General features: G+C 39.5%; 1 protein-coding gene across 1 annotated transcript in view; it reads left to right on the top strand.

Moving 5' to 3' along the window:
- The window catches only part of CMC1 (C-X9-C motif containing 1), a 42150-nt gene extending 21867 nt beyond the window's left edge, over positions 1-20283 (top strand). The window contains exons 3-4 of the mRNA XM_042888125.1: positions 17136-17226; positions 19120-20283. Of these exons, the coding sequence (XP_042744059.1) occupies positions 17136-17226; positions 19120-19234 (206 nt within the window). The 3' untranslated portion in view covers positions 19235-20283. The remainder of the gene's footprint in view (positions 1-17135; positions 17227-19119) is intronic.
- The last annotated feature ends 353 nt before the right edge of the window (positions 20284-20636 follow it).

Below are 20636 nucleotides of genomic sequence, written 5' to 3'. Positions count from 1 at the left end.
AATACTCATTTAATTAAAACTCCCCCAAAATAATTTCTACAATTCTGTAGAAGGGGGGTATTTAACAGAGTGGTAATGTTTGCTTTGCCTACATTCTCCCAGCATAATAGTAAATCAGGCTAATTGCTGTGATTTCAGCTTTTTCTCTTCTCATCCTGGCTGCTTAACCATCCATCAGTGCAGGAATACATGGCATGTGATACAACTTTTTTTTTTTTGAAGTTAAATATGCTAGTTCCATGTAATTAGTATCTCACAACTGCTATGGCCAATGAAGGATGTGCACAGTTGAAAGTATTAATACAAAAATATATTATTTGTTTCTATGATAGAAAATGCTGATTGGCATGACTACAGAATAAAATTCTCTTCTGAGTAATAATTAGTTGAGCATGAGAAACTGTTACATCATTTCAAAGGGAGTTCTCTTACTGCAGCTGTCCTGGTTCCAGCTGGGATGGAGTTTTCTTCTTCATAGTAGCTGGTGTGACTCTGTGTTACGGCTTTAGAAGAACAGTGCTCATAAAACATTGATGTTGTAGTTGTTGCTGAGCAGTTCTTTACAGAGCAAAGGATGTTTCAGCTTCTTGTACTGCCCTGCCATCAAGGATGCTGAGAAAGGCACAAATTGCTGGAAGGGGACAGAACCAGGACAACTGGCCCAAACTGACCAAAGGGACATTCCATACCATATGGCATCCTGCTGAGCTATTAAAATGGAGGAGATTGGCTGGGGTGCTGCTTCTGTTTTGGAACTGGTAGGGTGTCAGTCAGCGAGTGGTGAGAAATTGTGCATCACTTGTTTTATAAACATATATATATATAATATATAACTGTTCTTTGTGTTTGTCTTCCATTTCTCTTTTAGTAAATAGCCTTTACCTCAACCTATGAGTTCTACTTTTGTTTCCGATTCTCTCCCTCATCCTGCTGGCAGGGGCGAGTGAGTGAAAGGCTGTGTGATGCTGAGTTGCCTGCTGGGTTAAACCACAACAGCAACCTAATTCTGATCTCATTCTCTTAATCAAGGCTTACCATTCAGAAACATATTTTCACTCTGATGAATAAGCTGTGGTCTCAGTGCAGAGCTGCACTACGTTGCAGACTTGCTGTTGCTCGGTCCATTATCCTGATGTTTGAGTTGCAGTAGCCTGACTTGTCTGAAAACAAATTCTGTCACCCTGGTAAGGAGTGCAAGATGCATTTCACATCAAGGATAAATTGTAACAATGATTATAGTTTCTTTTTGAAGGACTGTTGTGGTCTGTAAATACACTGACAAACGAATGAAGTGACCTGGCATTATTATGCGTAAAACATGGATGGTTGTGCTGCCAGTTCGTGTGAGGGTGTTTGTTCTTCTGAAAGAAACTATGTAGAAACCCTTGATCTCTGTGAGCATTTGCTAAAAATTCCTTTGAGCTATTTTTTCCTCCTTGTTTCAGATTGTTTCCATATAGCCTGAGAATCCCACCGATTTGTTAGTGTCTTCTGTAGCAGTATGAATGTCTGCATGTTCTTTGCACATGTGGACAGGCCGAACAGCATCCTTCAGCTCACACCAAGATTTGGTGGGAAGAAAGGGAGAGAGTTGATGCCTGCTAAGTAATTACAAACAGACTCAGCTGGACACAGGAGTTACCACTTCAAAATTTGAGAACTGTTGGAATTGGATGAAGGTTTGTGACTTTTATGGCACTAATTACTTTCCTCTTTTTTTCTTTCACTGCTATCAGCAGACCTGGACTTTACTTAAAGATTGAAGAGCAAATGAAACTGTTTACTGGAGCCAGACTAATTTGCTATCTTATTTCCTGCTTTATTACTTTTTTTTCCCTGTTTGCCCATAAATACTTACCGAATGGAAGGTTGAAACCATAGTATGTAGGGGTAAACAAGCAAATAATCCTTACATTATACTTAAATTCATAAATGTGGGACTCACAACCAACCTTCTGTACAAGAAAGCAGATGCCACGCAATAAATTAATACTAGGCTGAGTAATAAAGAGCTTTAATGCAAAGAAAGTGATTTCAGACTTTCATATGCTTGTTTTCTCTTTGTTTAAAGGAGGCCCTTGCATGTGTTTTCTTTATTCTTTTTCTGTGCACATTTGAGCTTTGTTGGGTTGAGCACTCAGTCTCTGGTTGGGCCGTTGTGATTAACTTACACTAAATAGGCAGCAGTAATGTGATTTGAGAATGAAAAGGATTCATTTCTTCTAAATGAGGGGAAAAAGACAAGGTTGAAGGAAATAGTTTACATAATCTGTAAACTAGTTAAGGAGCTGAATATTTATGCAGGTTGAAATTGACGCTTAGTTGCCCTCTAGGGGTTTTACATTAATACGGCATATGCTAGCTTTTGGGTGATTTTTTTCTTTCAGAATAAAGGTGAGAAGAAATCTTTGGAAAAACTTACATACTGACAAATCTGTGGTGGTGGAGGCATGTGTGCATCTGCATTCAGCAAGAAAAGCTCATTTTGTTCAGAACCTGGAAAATGGAGAAAAGATCTTTGGTCAGATTGTGCTCTTAGAATTTCAGATCAGTAGAGAAGCTACACGTGGTCATCATGTCTTGGATCCCAGCCAGGAAAGGTCCCCACGAGGGAGTCAAAATGCATTCCCAAGAAAAAGAAAAAAAAAAAAGGTCCTAGGTAGACCTGGGAGACAAAAAGAAGTTGCATAGAGATGTAATGCTACTGCTGGGAAGGTCACAACAACTTTCAGTTCCTGCTTGTATCCTAGCCTGAATGCTGCTGCTGTTTGAGTTCTTGGTGTCTGCTGCCTCCACTGTCCAGTGCACAGGGGTCTCCTGCCACATCTGCTCTTGGCAGGATGTGAATCATGTTTGTGGATCCTGTGACTGATGTTGTTAGAGCTCTGACTTCCCTTTCTCTCGTCACTGTTACGGACTTTGTCATGTTTCTTAGCAAGCAATTAACAAAAACTAAGTATTTTCTGTTTCTTTGGGTAGCGTGTATGTCCTGGGTAGAGTCATCATGCCATGGGAAGAAATGGGACTAAAATGACTTCTAAGCTAAAGCCATTTTATTTTTCTCATCTGAACTTTCAGTATCTCATTTGCCAATGATTTTGTAGCAGATCCATTGCTAACCTGTATTTAAAAAATAACCTTGCTCAATGCTATCTTCAAAGTGCAGTTGTATTTCTAAGTATGGAAACCGCATTTGTGATTTTTGCTGTTTCTTTCATAACTGTAATGAGACTGTATTACCCTAAAACGTTTTTGCATCAAAAGCAAGATACTTTGACCAGGCAGAATAGGTGGACTTAAGCAGCCTCTTCCAAACTTGAGCACCTGTGCATGCAGCTGGAGGAACACAGTGTAGTCAGTTGTTGCAAGTTGGATGTCCCCAGGGCTTCGTTATACCCAAGTCTAGATTGGTTCCATTACAGTTTATGGTATTACACCGATTTTTATGCCGTTTGCCCAGAAAGCCTTACACTGAAGGATGGTTTCTCCTTCAGAGAGACTTCCACAACTGGCAATTCATGGTTCTCTTTTTTTCACACAGCATTTTTGTCGATGCTTGCTTGTAAATCCTCTGCTCTCGAATATATATATTTTTTTAATCGGCTTTGAAATTATAAACGTAGCTGTAGAGAAGTGGCCATGTCTCTTACTTTCTCCTTACAATCCAACCTAAGCCCCTGACACATGCAGAATTCTTTAGCCCGGTGCCATTTATGACAGCCAGCAGCATCACAGACGTAGCATCCTCGCTCTCTCTGCCATGTGGTTGGGTATCGCGGCTTCTGTCTGATGCTTCCTTGTCAAAACAAATTCGTGAGCAGAGCTTTGTCATCCACTGTTTTCATCTTCATTTCTGGTCCATGCCCAAACTGTGCAGTCAGTGATTTCTGGAAGACACACATCAGACCATGAGATGTATCGGGGTGTGGGTTGTGTTTGTATTTTGGTTAGTTTTCCTCCCTTGCCTTTGTCAGTTTCCATCTGTGAGTAGGAACACCTGAGGTGTTTGCCTTCTTTTTACAAGTTTTTGCTCCAGCATGGCCAACTGCTCTCCAAGTAGGATTGTAATAAATTGCATATCTTGCATTATTCTAAGTAGCATTAGCTTCATCTGTTCAGGGTAGTATCTCTGAAAGGTTTGAAGATAGTATGCATTCCTAGCTCTGGTAGAGTTTGTGCCAAGGGGATATTTCTGAAGTGGAGAATTGTGATTGCTCTGTTCATGTAAGGCAAGTGGGAAACTAGTTGTATAGCAGCTGGGTAGTTTGCCTTGGCTACCTGAGATCAGTCAAAAGGTAGCTTAGTGAGCACCTTTTAACCCCAGAACTTGATGTCTTACCAAGTGTGTAGCAGGTCTCAGTTATAGAAGACGTGCATAGCTACTGCGCAGTGCAGTAACCGGGCAGACCAGTGATGGGGTTGGCTTAGCACAGGAGATGCAGTCACTCTGTGGCAGGAACCTTGTGAACATCTGTGTTGATCTGGAAGTGTGGAGTAGCTGAGGGCTGAGCACAGCTTCAGTGCTTGCAGAGAGTTTATCAGAACTCCACAAAAACCAGAGTTTGCAATGTGTTCTCACTTCAAAAGTCCTTTGTGCAACACTTTCAAAGATACAGGGAGTGTATGGTGACTGGATTATTTTCTGGTATTAAATTGTTTCTAATATTCTACTTATCCCAGTCAGCTTGCTTAAAACAAGTACTGATATACAGAAAATGAGAAATATGCATTAAACTGTTACTATCAGATTTATAAAACTGGTATATTACAAACATCTGATCTTGCTAAATTTTCATAATGTGTTTTCTTGTCATCATTAAAAAATCTCTCTAAAAGCATGGCATGAATAGCATGAATAGGGAAGCGTAACGTTCTGGCTGCCTACCTGGTCAGTGATTTCTCTTTTGAAAGAGAACTGACACTGCGTCCACCATTGCAAAGGATCTTCAGTATAAAATTCAGAATGTAGATGCACCTCTACACCTTTTTTCCACTAAAATTATGGTTCTAGTTAAGTTGTCCTTAAAAAATGCTGAATAGTGCCTTGTTCAGCACAAATGCTTCCCACACCTTCACACCTGTATGCACTGAAGACTACTAATTAAAAAGAGAAAAAAAGAAAGAAAAAAGAAGAGAGGGAGACTATAAACATGTACTGTAAGCCAAGGTTGAGTACAGGGTAGCGTGTTCTGGAGATGCTGGAGTGATGGTTGAGACTATAGGAAGATTGTAGGAAGAACTGTCACTTGTAAGGAAAGGTCACTTCTGAGGAGGGTGAGCGTATTGATCTTCAGTCAGTACCTTGTGGGAGTTCAGCTGACCTGTGTTTTTGGCCCTGTTCTGTACCCTCCCACCCTCCAGCTGAGAGTTCACTTTTGTTTAAGGGATATTTTGTTTCATTCGGAGAGCGGAGGAAAATAAATAACGATAATAATAATAATAAATAAAAAAGATCTTTGAGTTAGAACAGTGTTTTTGGAAATGCAGGGAATTGAACTGAGGGGGACAAATGCATCTCTGAAAGATCAGGCTGTGATGTAGAGCTGGTGTTACGGTGGAGTAACTGTAACTGCCTCCTGGAGAGTTACGTAAATAACCTGCTCTATCTCCACCGTGTGGTAGAAAGACACTACTGCTATTCGTGCCACTCGCAGTCAATCTGGCTTATTTATAAATAGATCTTTTTATTTAAATTCAGAGTTCAGCTGAGGAGTCAGTCGTTGTGGGGTGTGTTGTTGCTTTGAATCATCTGGTGTGCTAACTTCTCAGCTGTCCCCGAGTGGCTCAGCTGCTCCTGAAGGAGCTGGGAGGATGAGCAGCGGCAAGGCGACTCTGTGCTGCTCAAGCTGGATGCACTTGTTTATATAGGAGCAGGCAGTGACAGACAGTAGCCATGGGGGAACTTTCATTTGTTCCAGTTCTGCCTCTTCCAGCGTCTGGTATGGTAACGCTTGATGTCAGGGATACTTACTGCAGGCTGGGAGGAACATTAGATCAAGTCAGTCTTAAAGGAAGCAGTTGTTTAAAAACAATGTATCGCAGAATCACAGAATGGCCAGGGTTGGAAGGGACCTCAAGGATCATGAATCTCCAACCCCCCTGCCGCATGCAGGGCCACCAACCTCCACGTTTAATGCTAAACCAGGCTGCCCAGGGCCCCATCCAATCTGGCCTTGAACACCTCCAAGGACGGGGCATCCACAGCCTCTCTGGGCAAATGTAGTTTAACTGGGTGGCTGTGCTTGCTGGGCATGGCTTACCTGAAACCTTAAGTATGAGGCAATACTTGTACCTGACAGGAACATTCCTAAAGCAACTGTCTTTAGCAGAAAAATCATGATTTATCCACATAAACTGTTTTGCAGCAATATATTTACTTTGCTTAAAAGGATTTATGGTTTTTTAAATTATTTTCAAGGGGAGGACAAAAGGGTTAGTTTTGTCCTGATAGATCTACCTAAATAGCCCTGTGGGTTGTCATCTGTGAGCACTTAAATCTCCCTTGCCTGAGATAGCATAGTCACTGTAAAGCTTTACACAGAATAGTTGTGCCCTTGTGATTTCTTCTGTCTTTTTTTCTTGTGAGGGCATAACCCTCATCTCTGTAATGCTGTGCTCTGGGTGTGTTGCTTAGTCAGGGGTGGGAGGAAATGTCTGACTGTTTCGGTGTTTGGTGTAGAACACACATGCGTATTTTGTGTATATACATAAACTTATAGCTATGTATATATATACACGTGTACATATATGCACTTACAGCAGTGTGTGTGTGTACACATATGAAAATAATGCTGACAAAGCTGTTAATCCAGGATGAGAGATCAGATCAGGTTGCACCCAGTACCCTAAAGTTACCAGTAGGTATTTTACTGCACCATCTTTACCAAAGCTCTCTTTGCTGTTTGACTCCATATTCCCTTGAGATAAATGCATATTACTGATGAATTTTATGTCTGCAACAGTATTTTGTCAACATTCAGCAACAAAAAGTATTACCTGAAATTTGAAGGTACTTTTTTTTTTTTAACCTTCTTTTCTGGCTGTGTGATTACTTAGGAAAACATTTTCTCTGGTTAACCTTCATTTGTGCATTCAGAATTCTTACTAAACTGAAAACTAACTTTAATGTTTCCACCCCTCATACCACAAGAGTCATTTTGATCAGACCTCATGTGTTAGTACTGACACAGAAAAGTAGAACAAGAAAAGCTGACTTGTCCTTGTCCAAGCATTGGGACTAAGAGCTCCAGAAAATGCCATGAGGTTGCATGTGTATATATCTTATTTTTTCTTCCAGAACTCTGATTTTAACCCAAATTGCTCCAGCCTGGCATATTTTTTGCTATCAGTTGGAGGATGATTTGTATACTTTTTGTCGTATTAATTGTGCTGGCTTGAGTTACTGTGTTTGGCTCCTTGTTGGCCTTTTTGTTCAAAGTGAAACAATTCCCACCTTTCTTACACTTGTTACTTTTAATTTTGATTCACTGTCTCTTATTGCTCACTATGAAATTAGAAAGAAGAGATTCCAGCAGTCTTCTGTGGGCTAGTGTGGGTTAATTGGTGCAGACAGAAGTTCTTCCCTGCTGCTGCCTGGGGCATTCCCTTGCTTTGGGGTTTCTGGCTATGCCTCTGACAAACAACCACAATTCTCAGTCTGAATGTGAGCAAATTTTAGATGTCACAACATGGATAGTGAGTCCAGTGAGAGAGGTTCCCTCAGTGCAAGCCTCTGCATCATATGGGAATGGGCATATGGCCTTGTCATTCACTGCTTCATTGATTTATTTATGATTCTGTGGTGCTAGTTTCTTAAACTCTTTTTATTTCTCTTTCCCAGAAATTCAGTCTTTAATGATTGTTAGGCTCAAAAATAACAAAAGCCCTGTTAAAATTCTGTGACAAAAGCAAAGACATCTGTTTGGATTTAGGACATAGTGGAGAATCCCTACATGCTCTGCATGTATTTTCAGAATTGACATGGAAGGGTTGTTTGTTTTTTTTTAATACATAACTTTTGGATAGGTTTAAAAACAATTTAAGACATTGATTTCCTGTGTTCATTTGAAAAGCTCCTTATAGGCCTTAAATTAAGAAAAGAAACTCTCTCTTGGATGACCATACCATGGAACTTATATGTGTTGAAGAGATGAAAATTTGTAGCACTTCCTATACTAGATTAGGGACCATTTTTTCAGCTGATCTGTGAGACTTTGGGGTTTGCTGCTTTTGGGATTACCTTGGTCATTCACGCAGCTTTGTTTGCTCTGTCTGCAGAGCCAGCCTGGATTCTTGTTTTGGAGAACCATTTCTCTTAGTTAACTGCACAGATAATCTCTTAGTGTTGCAGCTACAGTTGACCTGCTGTCACAGTGCTTCTAAAAGCAAGTAGGTGGATTATTTGAGGCGAAGGGGAACAAGACAACAAAATCAAACATTTCTGATGTACACAGAGTGCCTTTCCTGCCTTCTGCTTCGTCCTATTGCAGCTACGCCAAAGAATTGTCAGAGCGAGAGTGGCTGTACAGGCAGGTCTTATACATCCAGCCAAGGGATACTTTGAGGCCAATTAATTTTTGCAGCAGGATTTTGAAAACTTGCTAATGAAAAAGGCATCTGTGGTATGACAAATAACCACAGTTGCAGTAGTTGTGACTTCTACAGTTGTGACTCAGTATCTGAGACACTGACTTGAAGCAAGCCAGGGGCAGATAGACATTGAAGGAATTCAGGCTAGTATATGCCTTTTTGGTACTGGGGTGGTTTTTTCCTCTTTCCTCCTCGTCTTATCTTGGTCTGAACTGACAAGTTTCCTACTGTGCAAGTGATTGTAAGTGGTTTGAAAGGCATGTGAGAAGTTTTTGCTTCAAGATATAAGCCTAGCTTACAGTTGATAGGGGTTAGGAACAAACTTCACTTGAGGAAATGCTATTCCATAACGTAGACTTACTGGCACTTTTTTTTTTTTTCCCCTGTAGCAGCAGCTGTTACTGACTTCTGAGAAAGATGGTAAGCAGGACAAATGGGTCCTTTGTCTGATCCAGTATGTCATTTTCTCATCTTTAATTGTAAATGTCCCCTAGAGCTAAGTCTTCAGATTTGTTTCTAGGATATTGCTAACACATCTTCTTTACCCCAGAGCAGTGTGTTTAGAGAAACAGTTTCTCATCTGGGGGAAAATACTTGCCTTCTGTGTACCAGTTGTGCTGTCTGCTTTCGTGGCAGTTCTCTTTGAGGTATGTTTACTTAATCGCTAGGTGAGCGACTTTTCAACAAAGCAAGGTACGCTGTAATGTAATGGAGGATCCTGTTTGCATAGTGTATTTTAAGGCAGAACTGGTGTTTTCCACAGTGAGCACTGTGAAGAAGATTGGTCAGAAGTGATCATTCCCATGATCAGTATCCCTTCTCTAAAATGCCTTGGCTCCTGCAAGTCGTGTCTCCTCCCAAGTCCTGCAGCATGTGGTGCTACTGATGGATCATCTGCCCCAGTGTAGAGTTGGCAGCATGCTGGAGCTGTAGGAACTGAAATGGTGCAGGTTTTTGGGGAGGTGGTGATGAGCAGGATAACGAAAAGTATATGTATTTGTATTTTTATTTATTTGTATTTTTTATCAAATACTTGTGGAAACATAATATATTTGATCTGATAACAGAGGTTCACTTGAAAGAATCAAAGTTATTTTATGTCAATTTTCTGTTTACCCTATATAAGGTGCATTTAATTATTTCTTGTTATCTTCCACTATTGAAATTAATCTGAGTCTTATATATATTGTTGGTCAAATTAGAATAATTCTTTAATCAGCTGTGTTAGGCATGCCGTAGTAGACTAGAACAGGAAAGCTACTCCCGGCATACTGACGATGCACATATTTTATTTGTTATTGTAATTTAAAAGTAAAATCATAAATATTGATTTCTACTTGACTGGAGAGATGATTTACTTTGAATATCAGACTGATCTTAATCAGGTGAGAATTAATTGAGTTGGAGGTATTAGATATTCAGTGATGTTAACTGAACCATGATCAATCTACAGAGAAGCTTTCTTTTGTACTGTGTTAGAAATATCAAATAGCTTGTACTCTACTATGTAAAGCAATCTTTTCATGTTCATCCTACTTCTTCCTCTGGCTCATTAAATACGCCATTAATCTATTCTGTGCATACTGAGTAATCTTCAAAGTAACAAGCTAATAAATCACGATTTAATACAAAATTAAAAGCATAACAACTTCACCATAAAGTGCTGCTGATGAAGTTTTGTCATTTTAATGATTTTGTGGACATTTCACAAACATATTTAAAATTTTGTCCCTGTAGCAGAACTGTTTTTCCTGTCTTTCTACCACTGACTCCCAAATCCCCCTTCTTACTTGGACACCTTTTCTCCTCCCAGTGGTAGAGCTTAAGGACTGATCCATCCTGATCTTGGGCATAATTATTCCCTCTTTTTCGCAGGGGAAGAAACCCACCCCAGGAATAGAACATAAGCCTGGTATGGATCATGATACAAGCTTTTTTTTTTTTCTTTTTTTTTTTTTTTAAATTATTTTAAGAGTGTGATAACAGTATCATAAGTGTTGAGAAAATATAAATGGTGAGATAACACCTCTGTAGGACTTTCTCTTAAGTAGTAAAATTGTAAAATCTTTAAATAAACCGAAGCCAGACCCGAGAGGATCAATTTATCTCTATAATGCAGAATATTTCATTTGTTTTATGTACAAGAACATCTGCAAGAGGGATACATAATGATGGCTGATAAAGGACCATTTTGATATTATTCTAATCACACAATATTTTGCAATGTGAATGCGTGGGTAATGTTACAAGTCTGCAATAAATGGACCTTCCAGAATGGCCTTCAATGACAGTTCATGCGGTAAAATAAAAATAATGATGATCCCTCAGTGTTTTATTTTCAACCCGTTCTCCACTCTGCTCACTGCCTACAGGTGTCACAGTTAGTTTTTGTTCTTTTCTTGCTTTGTGTATGGAAAGCCTTTCATGTGCACCTGAAGAAATGATGATGTTTTTTAAAAAAGCTATTTGAGCTTTAAAAAAGTCTAAATAAATAAAATAAGAAATACTGTGTTAAAAAATCCCCACGAATATAATCTGTTATCCTTAACACTACAGAAAATCAAAACTTTCTCATTATGTTTTGATGCTTGGGTCAGAGCAATGATTTTTTTTTTTTTTTTCCCTATTAAATCTTTATATGTAACTGAAACTTTTGCTACAGTCTGACACAGATTCTGCCAGCTCATTTTGCATGCAGCACAGAGAAGAGATTTTTCTACCTTTATTTGAGGCTGGAATGGGGGTGGTGTTGATAGGCTGCATTAAAAAAAACTTGCATTTTAAGGATTGTGCTTTATTTTTTTGGTCCACTGTTTATATATCTGCAGACACTGGGATTAAGAATGTTAAATTTAACCTTTAATCTGGTTTAATGGTGTGGAAGAGAATCATTATGTTGCAGAGCTGGGACAAGTTACGCCAGGTGTTGATTTGTCCTTTAAGTTAAAATCCTTGAAGTTTTGATTCTCATCATTTAGAAGCAAATATTTCTTGAACCTACAAATATCTTCTAAGGTAAAAATGGGCAGTGCCCTCAATTATTGTTTTCTTTTTTTGTTGAATTATGTCCCAGGACAGGTGCCAGTGGAATTTCACCAACTTTGTTGTAACTAACTCTCTGGTAATGTATCTGATCTTTTAAACTTTGAAAATTATGTCTTTAATGCGGCAGATATTGCGTGTGCGTCGGTATCTGTTGGGATAGATGGGAAAATCACTCATCCAGTCTGTCTTCAGTCCAATATAAATGAGAATTACTCAGTTTCACTTCGATTTCCATCAGTTTCCCATATTAGTTTGTAATTGAGCAATAGAACTAAAGGAGGGGAAACGAGTCAAAAATAATTAAGAAAAACATTCCTTTAAAATACTAATGATTTTTAGTAGTGAGGCTGTGGCAAGGTGGGGGTTGGCCTTTTTTTTCTTTGGCAATAGGACAAGAAAGTCCTGAAGGTGTGCAATAAACATATAGATGTGGCGCTGAGGGGCACAGTGTGCGTGGTGGTGATGGGTTGATGGTTGGACTTGGTGATCACAGCCAGTTTCTGTTATAAGTGCCAGGTACCTGCAGGATCTGTCCTTAACCTGTGCATAGAGCTTTCAGTGATGGACATATGTAGATGTCATGGTAGAGCCTTGTCAGGGTTCGTTTTTTGGAGCACAAACTTGTTTTTCCCCTACTAAGGCATTTTCACTCCACACCTCATTTCCTTTAGCTCACATTCTGTCCTGCCAGCTTTGAAACAGTATCTCTCTGTCTTTATTTTTCATTTCCTTATAGCTCAATTTCAGTACAGCTATATTGCAACTAGAAATTAAAACACCCATTTCCTAAATATGTCTGAAAACTCTTGTTTGTTTGAAACATTCTATTTCTTTGCTTTGTTACAACCTGCGCTGAATTTGCAGATGACCTGAATTTGTGTCTAGTTTCACTGCTGCCTGAGGTTCTATTGTGGTAGGTTGCTGCTTGCATTCAGAAAGAAAACACTGTTTCCTTGCACAAATTTGCAAAGTCACGGAAAGTCATTTGCCAAAATGGTAAAAATGGGACCACGTGTAAGATTTTTAAGAGATCAGTTCTGCTCTGAGAGAGCAGTTGTTTTTGTGTGACATGCAGCAGTGTCAGGAAGTGGGCTCGTTTGGAGCACGAGGTTGGCGTTCTTGCAGGTCTGAGTTGTCCTTGTGGCTGTTAACATGTCGAACTGGGGTTGTCATTAGATCCTGTGCTATCTGCTCCCTTTGTCCTATGGTGTGCACCCGAAGCTTTGATCTACAGTGCAGACCGTGCTTGAGTGAGGAGTGTGTCCATTGTCAGATGACAGAGATGGAGATGACTTCTTGATTTGAGATTGTACACAATGTTTCCAGATACCATAGCGTTAGCACTCCTTGTGCTGACCAACACTGAGATGTTTTGGTCAATGAAAGAATTGTGAGCAAGACAGAGCATAATAAAAAAAGCATTCTCCAGAATCTGGCGAGGTTTCTGGTAAACACTTGAACTAGACCTGTCTTGAACCACAGGCCTTATGTGGCTGCTAAAGGGATTTTGAAGCACCGGAAATCAGAGGAAAAGAGAGCTAAGTTTTGTGTGCTCATGTGGGAATGCCTGATACCTTTCAACCTGCTCTTTCTTTGCCTCTGTTGTTGCAGGTCTGTGGAATGGATGCAGGAAGCAGGGTTACTACTTGGTAGCAGTGCTTCGTGGTTGCCTGGCCATAGTTGCACGTGGGGCTCCTACAGGCAGGCAGTGCTTGCAGTTGTAGCTCAGGTTCTGTTCACCAGGACATTGCGCCTGTAGCCAATCAAGACGGGTGGGCTAACAAGTGAGAGGGACCTCCTGTTGTCTACAGTGGTTTTTTTACTTCACAGTTTCCAGGAGGAATGATTACTACAGAAAAATTGCACAGCACTTAGGGCAGTGCCTGTGGAGAGTAGAAATCAAACTGATCACTACATGAACTGTAAGCTTTCTGATGTTTTGCGGAAAAACAGGGCATTTTTAGAAATGTGATAATAGGTACGAATTTTCTGAGATGCTGATGTAGGGACATTCAGTGTAGGCACTCCAGGATACAAAAGAAAAAACAGTCACCTGTAAAAGATAAAGAACATTTTGATAATCTAATAGTATGCTTCTTATACTGCTGCGAGCTTGTGCTGCTTCATAAGCTTTAGCTGTTCAGAGTTTCCTCAAAGTTGTGCATGTGCATTTGGGTTATTTGGGGTCTGAAGCTAAAGCACACATCACATGAGAGCTGAGAAATTGAGCCTCGTTGTTAATACGTATCTTTGAGCACAAGTTACTGTGTCTTTCCAATTAAGTAATTAACTAGTTAATTGCAGTTTTGTGGCATACTTTCATCTGGTAACATTTTCAAGTAGAATGTGGTTATAGAGCCAGCATATAATGTTAGGAGTTGTGTTTGTTTAAATGTTCACTAGTAGCTGTTCAAATGGGTAAGATGCCAGTTATTTGCAACGTTTTGCAAAGGTGGATTTAATTTCGGCAGGATATTGACACCACTGTCATTGACACTTGGAGCAGAAGTGTTGTGGGTCTTTTTTTTTTTTTTATTATTTAATTTTCTGTTTTTGTAGGTTAATTATGAAAAGCCTTCTACGGCCTGGGGTTGCTTGCCTCTGTTGGGTCACTTCCAAGTCATTGGTGTCCATGATGCTAGGAGGTGCGCTTTGCCCCACTGACTTCACAGACAGATTGATATCTGCTTTAGAGGGAAAAGGACGAAGGTTTGAGCAAAAGGTAGGATTTTATCCTGCTGGTTTTTATAAGCAGTAATCTCTGACTTGTGAAGGGTTTGGAGAATACATCCTACGAGGAGCAACTGAAGGAACTTAGGCTGTTTAGTCTGGGGAAGAGGAGGCTGATTATTGTTCTCTTCCAGTATCTGAAAGGTGCTTACAGCAAGAGCGGGGTTGGTCTCTTCTCACTGCTGACAGCTGACTGGATGAGGGGAAATGGCCTTAAGTTGTGCCAGGATGACTTTATGTTGGATATCAGGAAAAAACATCTTTACAGTTGTTAAGCACTGGAATAGGCTGCCCAGGGAGGTGGTTGAGTCACCAACCCTGGATGTGTCTAAAAACCTTTTGGATGTGGTGCTCAGGGACATGACTGAGCGGAGGGTTGTTAGAGTTAGGGTACTATGGCTAGGTTGCGATTGGACTTGATGAACTTTAAGGTCTTTTCCAGCCTGAGCAATTCTATGATTCTGTGATTCTATCTAAGTTTTGATTTGCAGAATTATTGTACAGGATGAACAATTACTAGGCAAATCCAAAACCTCAACTAGATGTCTAGAAAATACAGAAAGGCAAATACAAGGTTACACTACAGTTTTACATTCATGTACGTATGGTTGATAACTTGCAGGTGTTGGAGGGCTCTTCTTGATTTTCAGCACAAATTGAGAAGGTGTATTTATACACACAGTTCAAAGAATGGCAGTGATACCTGTCTGATTGTTGTGGTTTAGCCCTGGCAGCAGCTCAGCACCAAGCAGCCACTTGCTCACTCTCTTCAGGTGGTACAGAGAAGAGAATCTGAAAATGTGAGGACTTCTGAGTTGAGATAAGGGCACCTTACTAGGAAAAGCAAAGGCTGTGTATGCAAGCGAAGCAAAACAAGGGAATAGCTTGCTGCATCCCGTTGGCAGGCAGCACTTCCAGGAAAGCAGGGCTCCTCACACAGGGTTACTTGGGAAAACAAATACCATCGCTCTGAACGTCCCTCCTTCCTTTTTCTGTACCCTTAGCTGTTGCTGAGCATAGCACCAAGTCAGCAGTCCTGGCTGTGTCCCCTCCCAGCTGCTTGTGCACCCCCAGCCCTTTGCTGGCAGCACAGCAGGAGGAGCTGAAAGTCCCTGGCTCTGTGAGCACTGCTCTGCAACAACTAAAACATCCCTCTCTTTCCACCACTGTTTTCGTCAAAAATCCAAAATGCAGCATCAAGTGAGCCTCTATGGCAAAAATTAACTCTCTCCCAGCTAAAGCCATGAAACTGATCATTGTGCATAAAAAGTGGAATATTCTCGTTTGACTGGATGAAATAGAAGCTTTTGGACAAAGCAGGAAGAGCAATGCATTGAGCATATATATTCACATTAGGTAGAGTATACGTAAACACAGTGTAAATATATATTGAGTATAGATACAGCTTACCCTTTGCATTAAGTTTTGATGTTACTGGATTAACTGTAAGTTTTACTGAAGATGTTTGAGCATAACAATTTTTGTATGACCTAAATTTGTTGCATTTCAAATAATTACCAAGAAAATCTTAGGTATGAAGAAATAGAAGGAATTCTGGAAAGAGCTTTGTTTTTTATTTGGTTGCTGGTTGATCTTTGTCTCTGTACTTTTTCCACCTGTTAAATGCAAGTTGTTGCTAACCTAGAGTCCTCGTAAGAAAATAGTTTGAAATCTCCCAATATGGAGTAACAGCTAATTACTAACTAGTTTATTATTTATTGAAACATCTGTACAGAATGCTGGTAACAGGACATAATTTGAGTTACTCCCAGATTTAAATATATATGTATACAAACAAACAGCCCTACACATTACTTGGCTTCTTCTCTAGTCCCCAAATCTGTTTCTGTCTCTGTATCTCACTGACTCATTCTTTAAGTCTCAAGGCCCATGAGACTGTCTGCCTGTTTACATTTCATTGAGCAAATAGGTGCAACATCACTTTTCCTGGGAAGAGACTGATGATTGTCTCTCCTCCCTTTTATATTCTCTTGTTCCAAAGATTGTGATTCCAAGAACTTTGAAGGTGGTCAGTATTTTCAGGGACAGTGCTCCTTTCTTGGCCATTTGGACTTCAATATTGAAGAACACCTCAAGGCTGCCACATGACACAGAGGAGATGCCAGTCCCCCGTGGAGCAGTGCAGTGCACTGAGTACCACCTGGCAATCCCAGCTGATAAACTAACTGCTGACTTTCTGCCTGCACTCCAGGAGAGAGCCACGACCTCACAGCTTGTTGTCTTGTATCTCAAAGATGCCTTTTCAAGAGGTGATTGGCAGTGACATTTCTTTGAGACAGTAGTTGGTGTCAACATTACTGCACTCTTAATTTTAGATATAAACATACGTTAATTATTCAAAATAATTCTTCCATTGAAGAGGAAATGCTGACAATCTTGGCTTACCTAATTCTTCATGCTTCCTTTTGTTTTGCTGCGGTAGCCTTGAATAGTCAATATGAAAAGCAGTCTAAGAATCATGGATTTGCTGCAAGAGTAGCTTCATAAATTTGTTAGTGTTAGCCATAGCAGTAGGTGCACACATTATACGATATCAGGGGAGAATCCTAATTAAAATCTTGTGTCTAAACAAGCCACAAAAACCTTATAAACAGTATGAGGCTCCAGGCCAACTACGGCTATGTTAATAATAAATCAGGTCTGATTTGTGAGGTTGTTTTATTTTTTATTTTTCCTGTGGAAAAGCATGCACACAGGGATTTTTTTTTTACTGTCGTTTTTCTAATTCTAATCTTTTTGTTTTTCTGTAGCATTTACTAAGTGCTGCAAAGAAACTGGTTTCCTTATGGTGGTAAAGTGTCGGAAAGAGAACACGGCACTGAAAGATTGCCTCGTTGGCTAGTAAGTCCTTTCTGAGCCTTTGTTTCACTCCCTGTTTTTGGCTGTACTAATGTAGAATCGAATAGAAAATTTAGTATTTCTAAGAAGGGTTTTGCTAACCTTGTGACTTTGATGGTTTTTGTTCTGAAAATCATGTCTTTGCTTTAGAAGAAAGGATGGTGGTCAGGGCTCTACCTGACAAGACTTTTTTGATTTCATTAAGAAAGCTGTCCTATGGCTAAAAATGCTTTCTTGCATTTAAATATTGCTAATGGATCCAGAATTTCAGCCCGAGTGAAATGCAGCCCTGTACTCAGTGTGCTGAATTGAGGATGTAGGTGAACAGTAGAAGCAAATTCTGTTATAGAAACAGGATAAGTTCATTCTGGTTTTGCTTCTTGAACTGTCTTTAAATGTTTATGGATATTTTATGGATTTAAATTTCTCTTTTTGAAGTCTGATATACCCACAGTGTCACTAGGCTGAAGTTATTCTTGGATTTCTTAGTGTGGAGTTGGTGTTCTCTGAGCTTGATGTGGGTGGGTTGGGTTGTGATAGAATGCATGTCATACATACCCTGCTAAATCAGAGCTTAATGTTAAAAGCCTTTAACGTAGTGATAGGTGGAGTTTGAAGTTTGAGAATTAACTTAAAAAGATGCAGCTACACAAGAGTTCAAGCCTAACTGCAGTGGGAACTCAAAGTTATTCAGTTCCATTCGTCTGTAACTCCATACCTTAAATTCTACCTTTTTTTAGACAAAGAAACAAACAAAAACAGACTGCACAAAAAATATGTGCTATGGAAAAATATTTAGTGCTTGAATCATTATTCTTAAAATTACAAGTAAGGTGACAAAATTAATGATCACGATACTATGAGTACAGCTCTGAAAGTAATGCCTCCTAAGTTATGATGGCCCACAAGGTCAGATGCAGATGGTGGCAGTATGGCAGAGGCTGAACCTTCCCACCAGTATTTCATTACGTGTTATTGCCATGCGACAAATGGCAGCAGAGGGGCAGTCTGACAGAATGGCATCTGACATGGAAGGGTGTATGATGCAAAGGGGTGGAAGTGAATTCCTCCATGCAGAAAAAAATGGCAAACATTGAATTCATAGTTATGGAGACTAAACAGCACGTGAGCACAGTGAGGCAGGGCGTGCTGTGTTTCAGCAGTGGTGACAGGGATGTGAAAGGCCACATTCTAGAGGGCTGTGCACCATGAAATAAAGAGCCCATCCACATGAATCATGACCAGGGAAACGTGTATAGAGCTGAATAGTGGTTTTAGTGCATTGGAAATGATGGTGGCAACATTGGAATATCACTGGAAAATTTGCCATCAGACTTTTACAAGTATGATGTGCAGGCTCTTGTTCATCTCTGGATAAAATACACAGCTAAGAGAGGTGACTACATTGCAAGATAGAGAAAATTCTAAGCTACGAAACACTATCAAATAGTGTTATTGTGGTCTTTATATCTGTTGTAGTTGTAGTTTCCCTGGAAATAAATAGGAGACATGACTTTTGGAGCTACCTACATACATGTTTACTGTTCAAGCAACAAACCTGAAATTGTTCCCATTAAATTCATGATAGGTTCTCAGGTGCACGAAGATCAGTGCATCAGAGATGCTTATACATAGGAACCTAACTGCAAATAAAAAAGAATAATTTGGCTCTCCCTTTTTCTGCTTTTCTCATTATGGTTTCATGCATAGGCCTGAAGAATCAGAACTATGCCTCAAGAAAGAGTGGTCTCAGAAGAGAACACAGCCCAATTCAGTATTTAGAGTTTAGGAAGATAACTTTGGGTGGGATGCTATGGGAAGGACTGCAGATCAGTTTTGAGTGCTGTTTATACAGTTTCTATTCTATTATTCTAATAATGTTTGTCTTTCTTTTAGCTATACTGATCCATCATTCAATGAAGAATGCAAAGCAGAATATTTGAAGCAAAGAGAAGAATACAGAGCAACTGGGATTAAGAAAAAAAGGCAAAAGATTACTTCAAATGTATAGTTCAAATCAACTGTTAACAGTTTTATATCCAACTTAATAATTTGACTTGATTTAAACAGACTTCTTTTAAATCATCAGTATCTCCTGGTAAAATTTAGCAGCAAGTCAGTAAAAGAAACCTCTCTGAAGCTGAAGATCAACATTTCTCATTTTCTCTACTGAAGTTTATAATGCATGCAATTTCTCTTGCAAACTTTGACAGCAAAAGCCTGCTCCTCCATCCAGACTTGAGATTATTACCAATTAACAAACAGCCTTTTGAAATTCAAAGCTTGCATCTAGTTCTGTGTGGCAAACTACATAAAAATTTAAGGGCGAATAAATGTAAGCTATATTACCAAATCATAAATTGGGTATATACTTAAACTGGTCTTTTTGTCACCTGAAGTTGAGAGTATATGGAAATGTTTTTGATGCTTTTGCTAGAAGGGTGGCAAATGCAGAAAAGACCCTGGGCCAATTTTCTTCATCTTTTTCATGAAAATGCTGAGTTGTAAGAGCTCAATATTTATTCTACCTGCTTTGTGACTTAAATTTTGAGTTTGCAATATCAAGAGATGAATGTTCCATGCCCTTGTGAGGCACAACTGACTGCTTCAGCTCTGGAGAAGAACTCAAGAGTTGGCCCATACAGACTTTCCTTGAGAATAGGAAGAGGCACAATGAGGGCAAGAAAAATCACTGAGAGGAATGTCTTCCCCTACTGTCATTTTTTCAGCATGAAGGTGATTAAATACACTTCCATACTTCAGGTGTGACCACACTTGCAAAATGATTATGGATGAACAAACAACTAAACTACGTACTTAAGATGCAGGTCAGTTTTTAAACATCTATTAATGCTGTTGCAAAAACTTATGTGTAAACAAGTCCTTATGGGAAAGGGGTACACAAAGTATTTCTTGCATACAGATACTTAAAGCTGCATAATCATAGAACTCTAAAATGTATGAGTATGGAAAGGCCACATAGGATATCTGTTCACGTGGTAACCTTCATGTCACAATATAAAAAATGAAATAAAAATATCCTTTGCCTAAGTGATAAAATTTGCATTTAACTTTGGTACTATTTCACCATAAAACTATTACTGCTATGAAGTTAATCAAGTGGGAAATTCCAATCAGACTCTGAGATGTATATATACGTATGAGCTGAAGTTAACTTTGAAGGTTACTCCTTGCTTTTTAGTCTGTGTGTTGTAATGGAATAACCAGTAATATTACTTCTGCTATTAGGCAGCATGTTGACTGGAAGATGAGGGGATGCTTCAGAAAGAGAGGCTGGAAGATGTACAGCATTCTAGGTTAGTAGTCAAGTGGTACTCAGCTATTTAATTAGCTAACTTAGATTTCCTACACACATACTTGGTTTTGTATCATCAGTTAAAGTATTTTGGAAA

The sequence above is a fragment of the Lagopus leucura genome, unplaced genomic scaffold (assembly GCF_019238085.1).
Source record: "Lagopus leucura isolate 7727_CA_CO unplaced genomic scaffold, USGS_WTPT01 Super-Scaffold_100157, whole genome shotgun sequence".
Lineage (NCBI taxonomy): Eukaryota > Metazoa > Chordata > Aves > Galliformes > Phasianidae > Lagopus > Lagopus leucura.
Note: the sequence above shows the minus strand (reverse complement) of the source record. Positions and strands in the feature narration are given on the sequence as shown.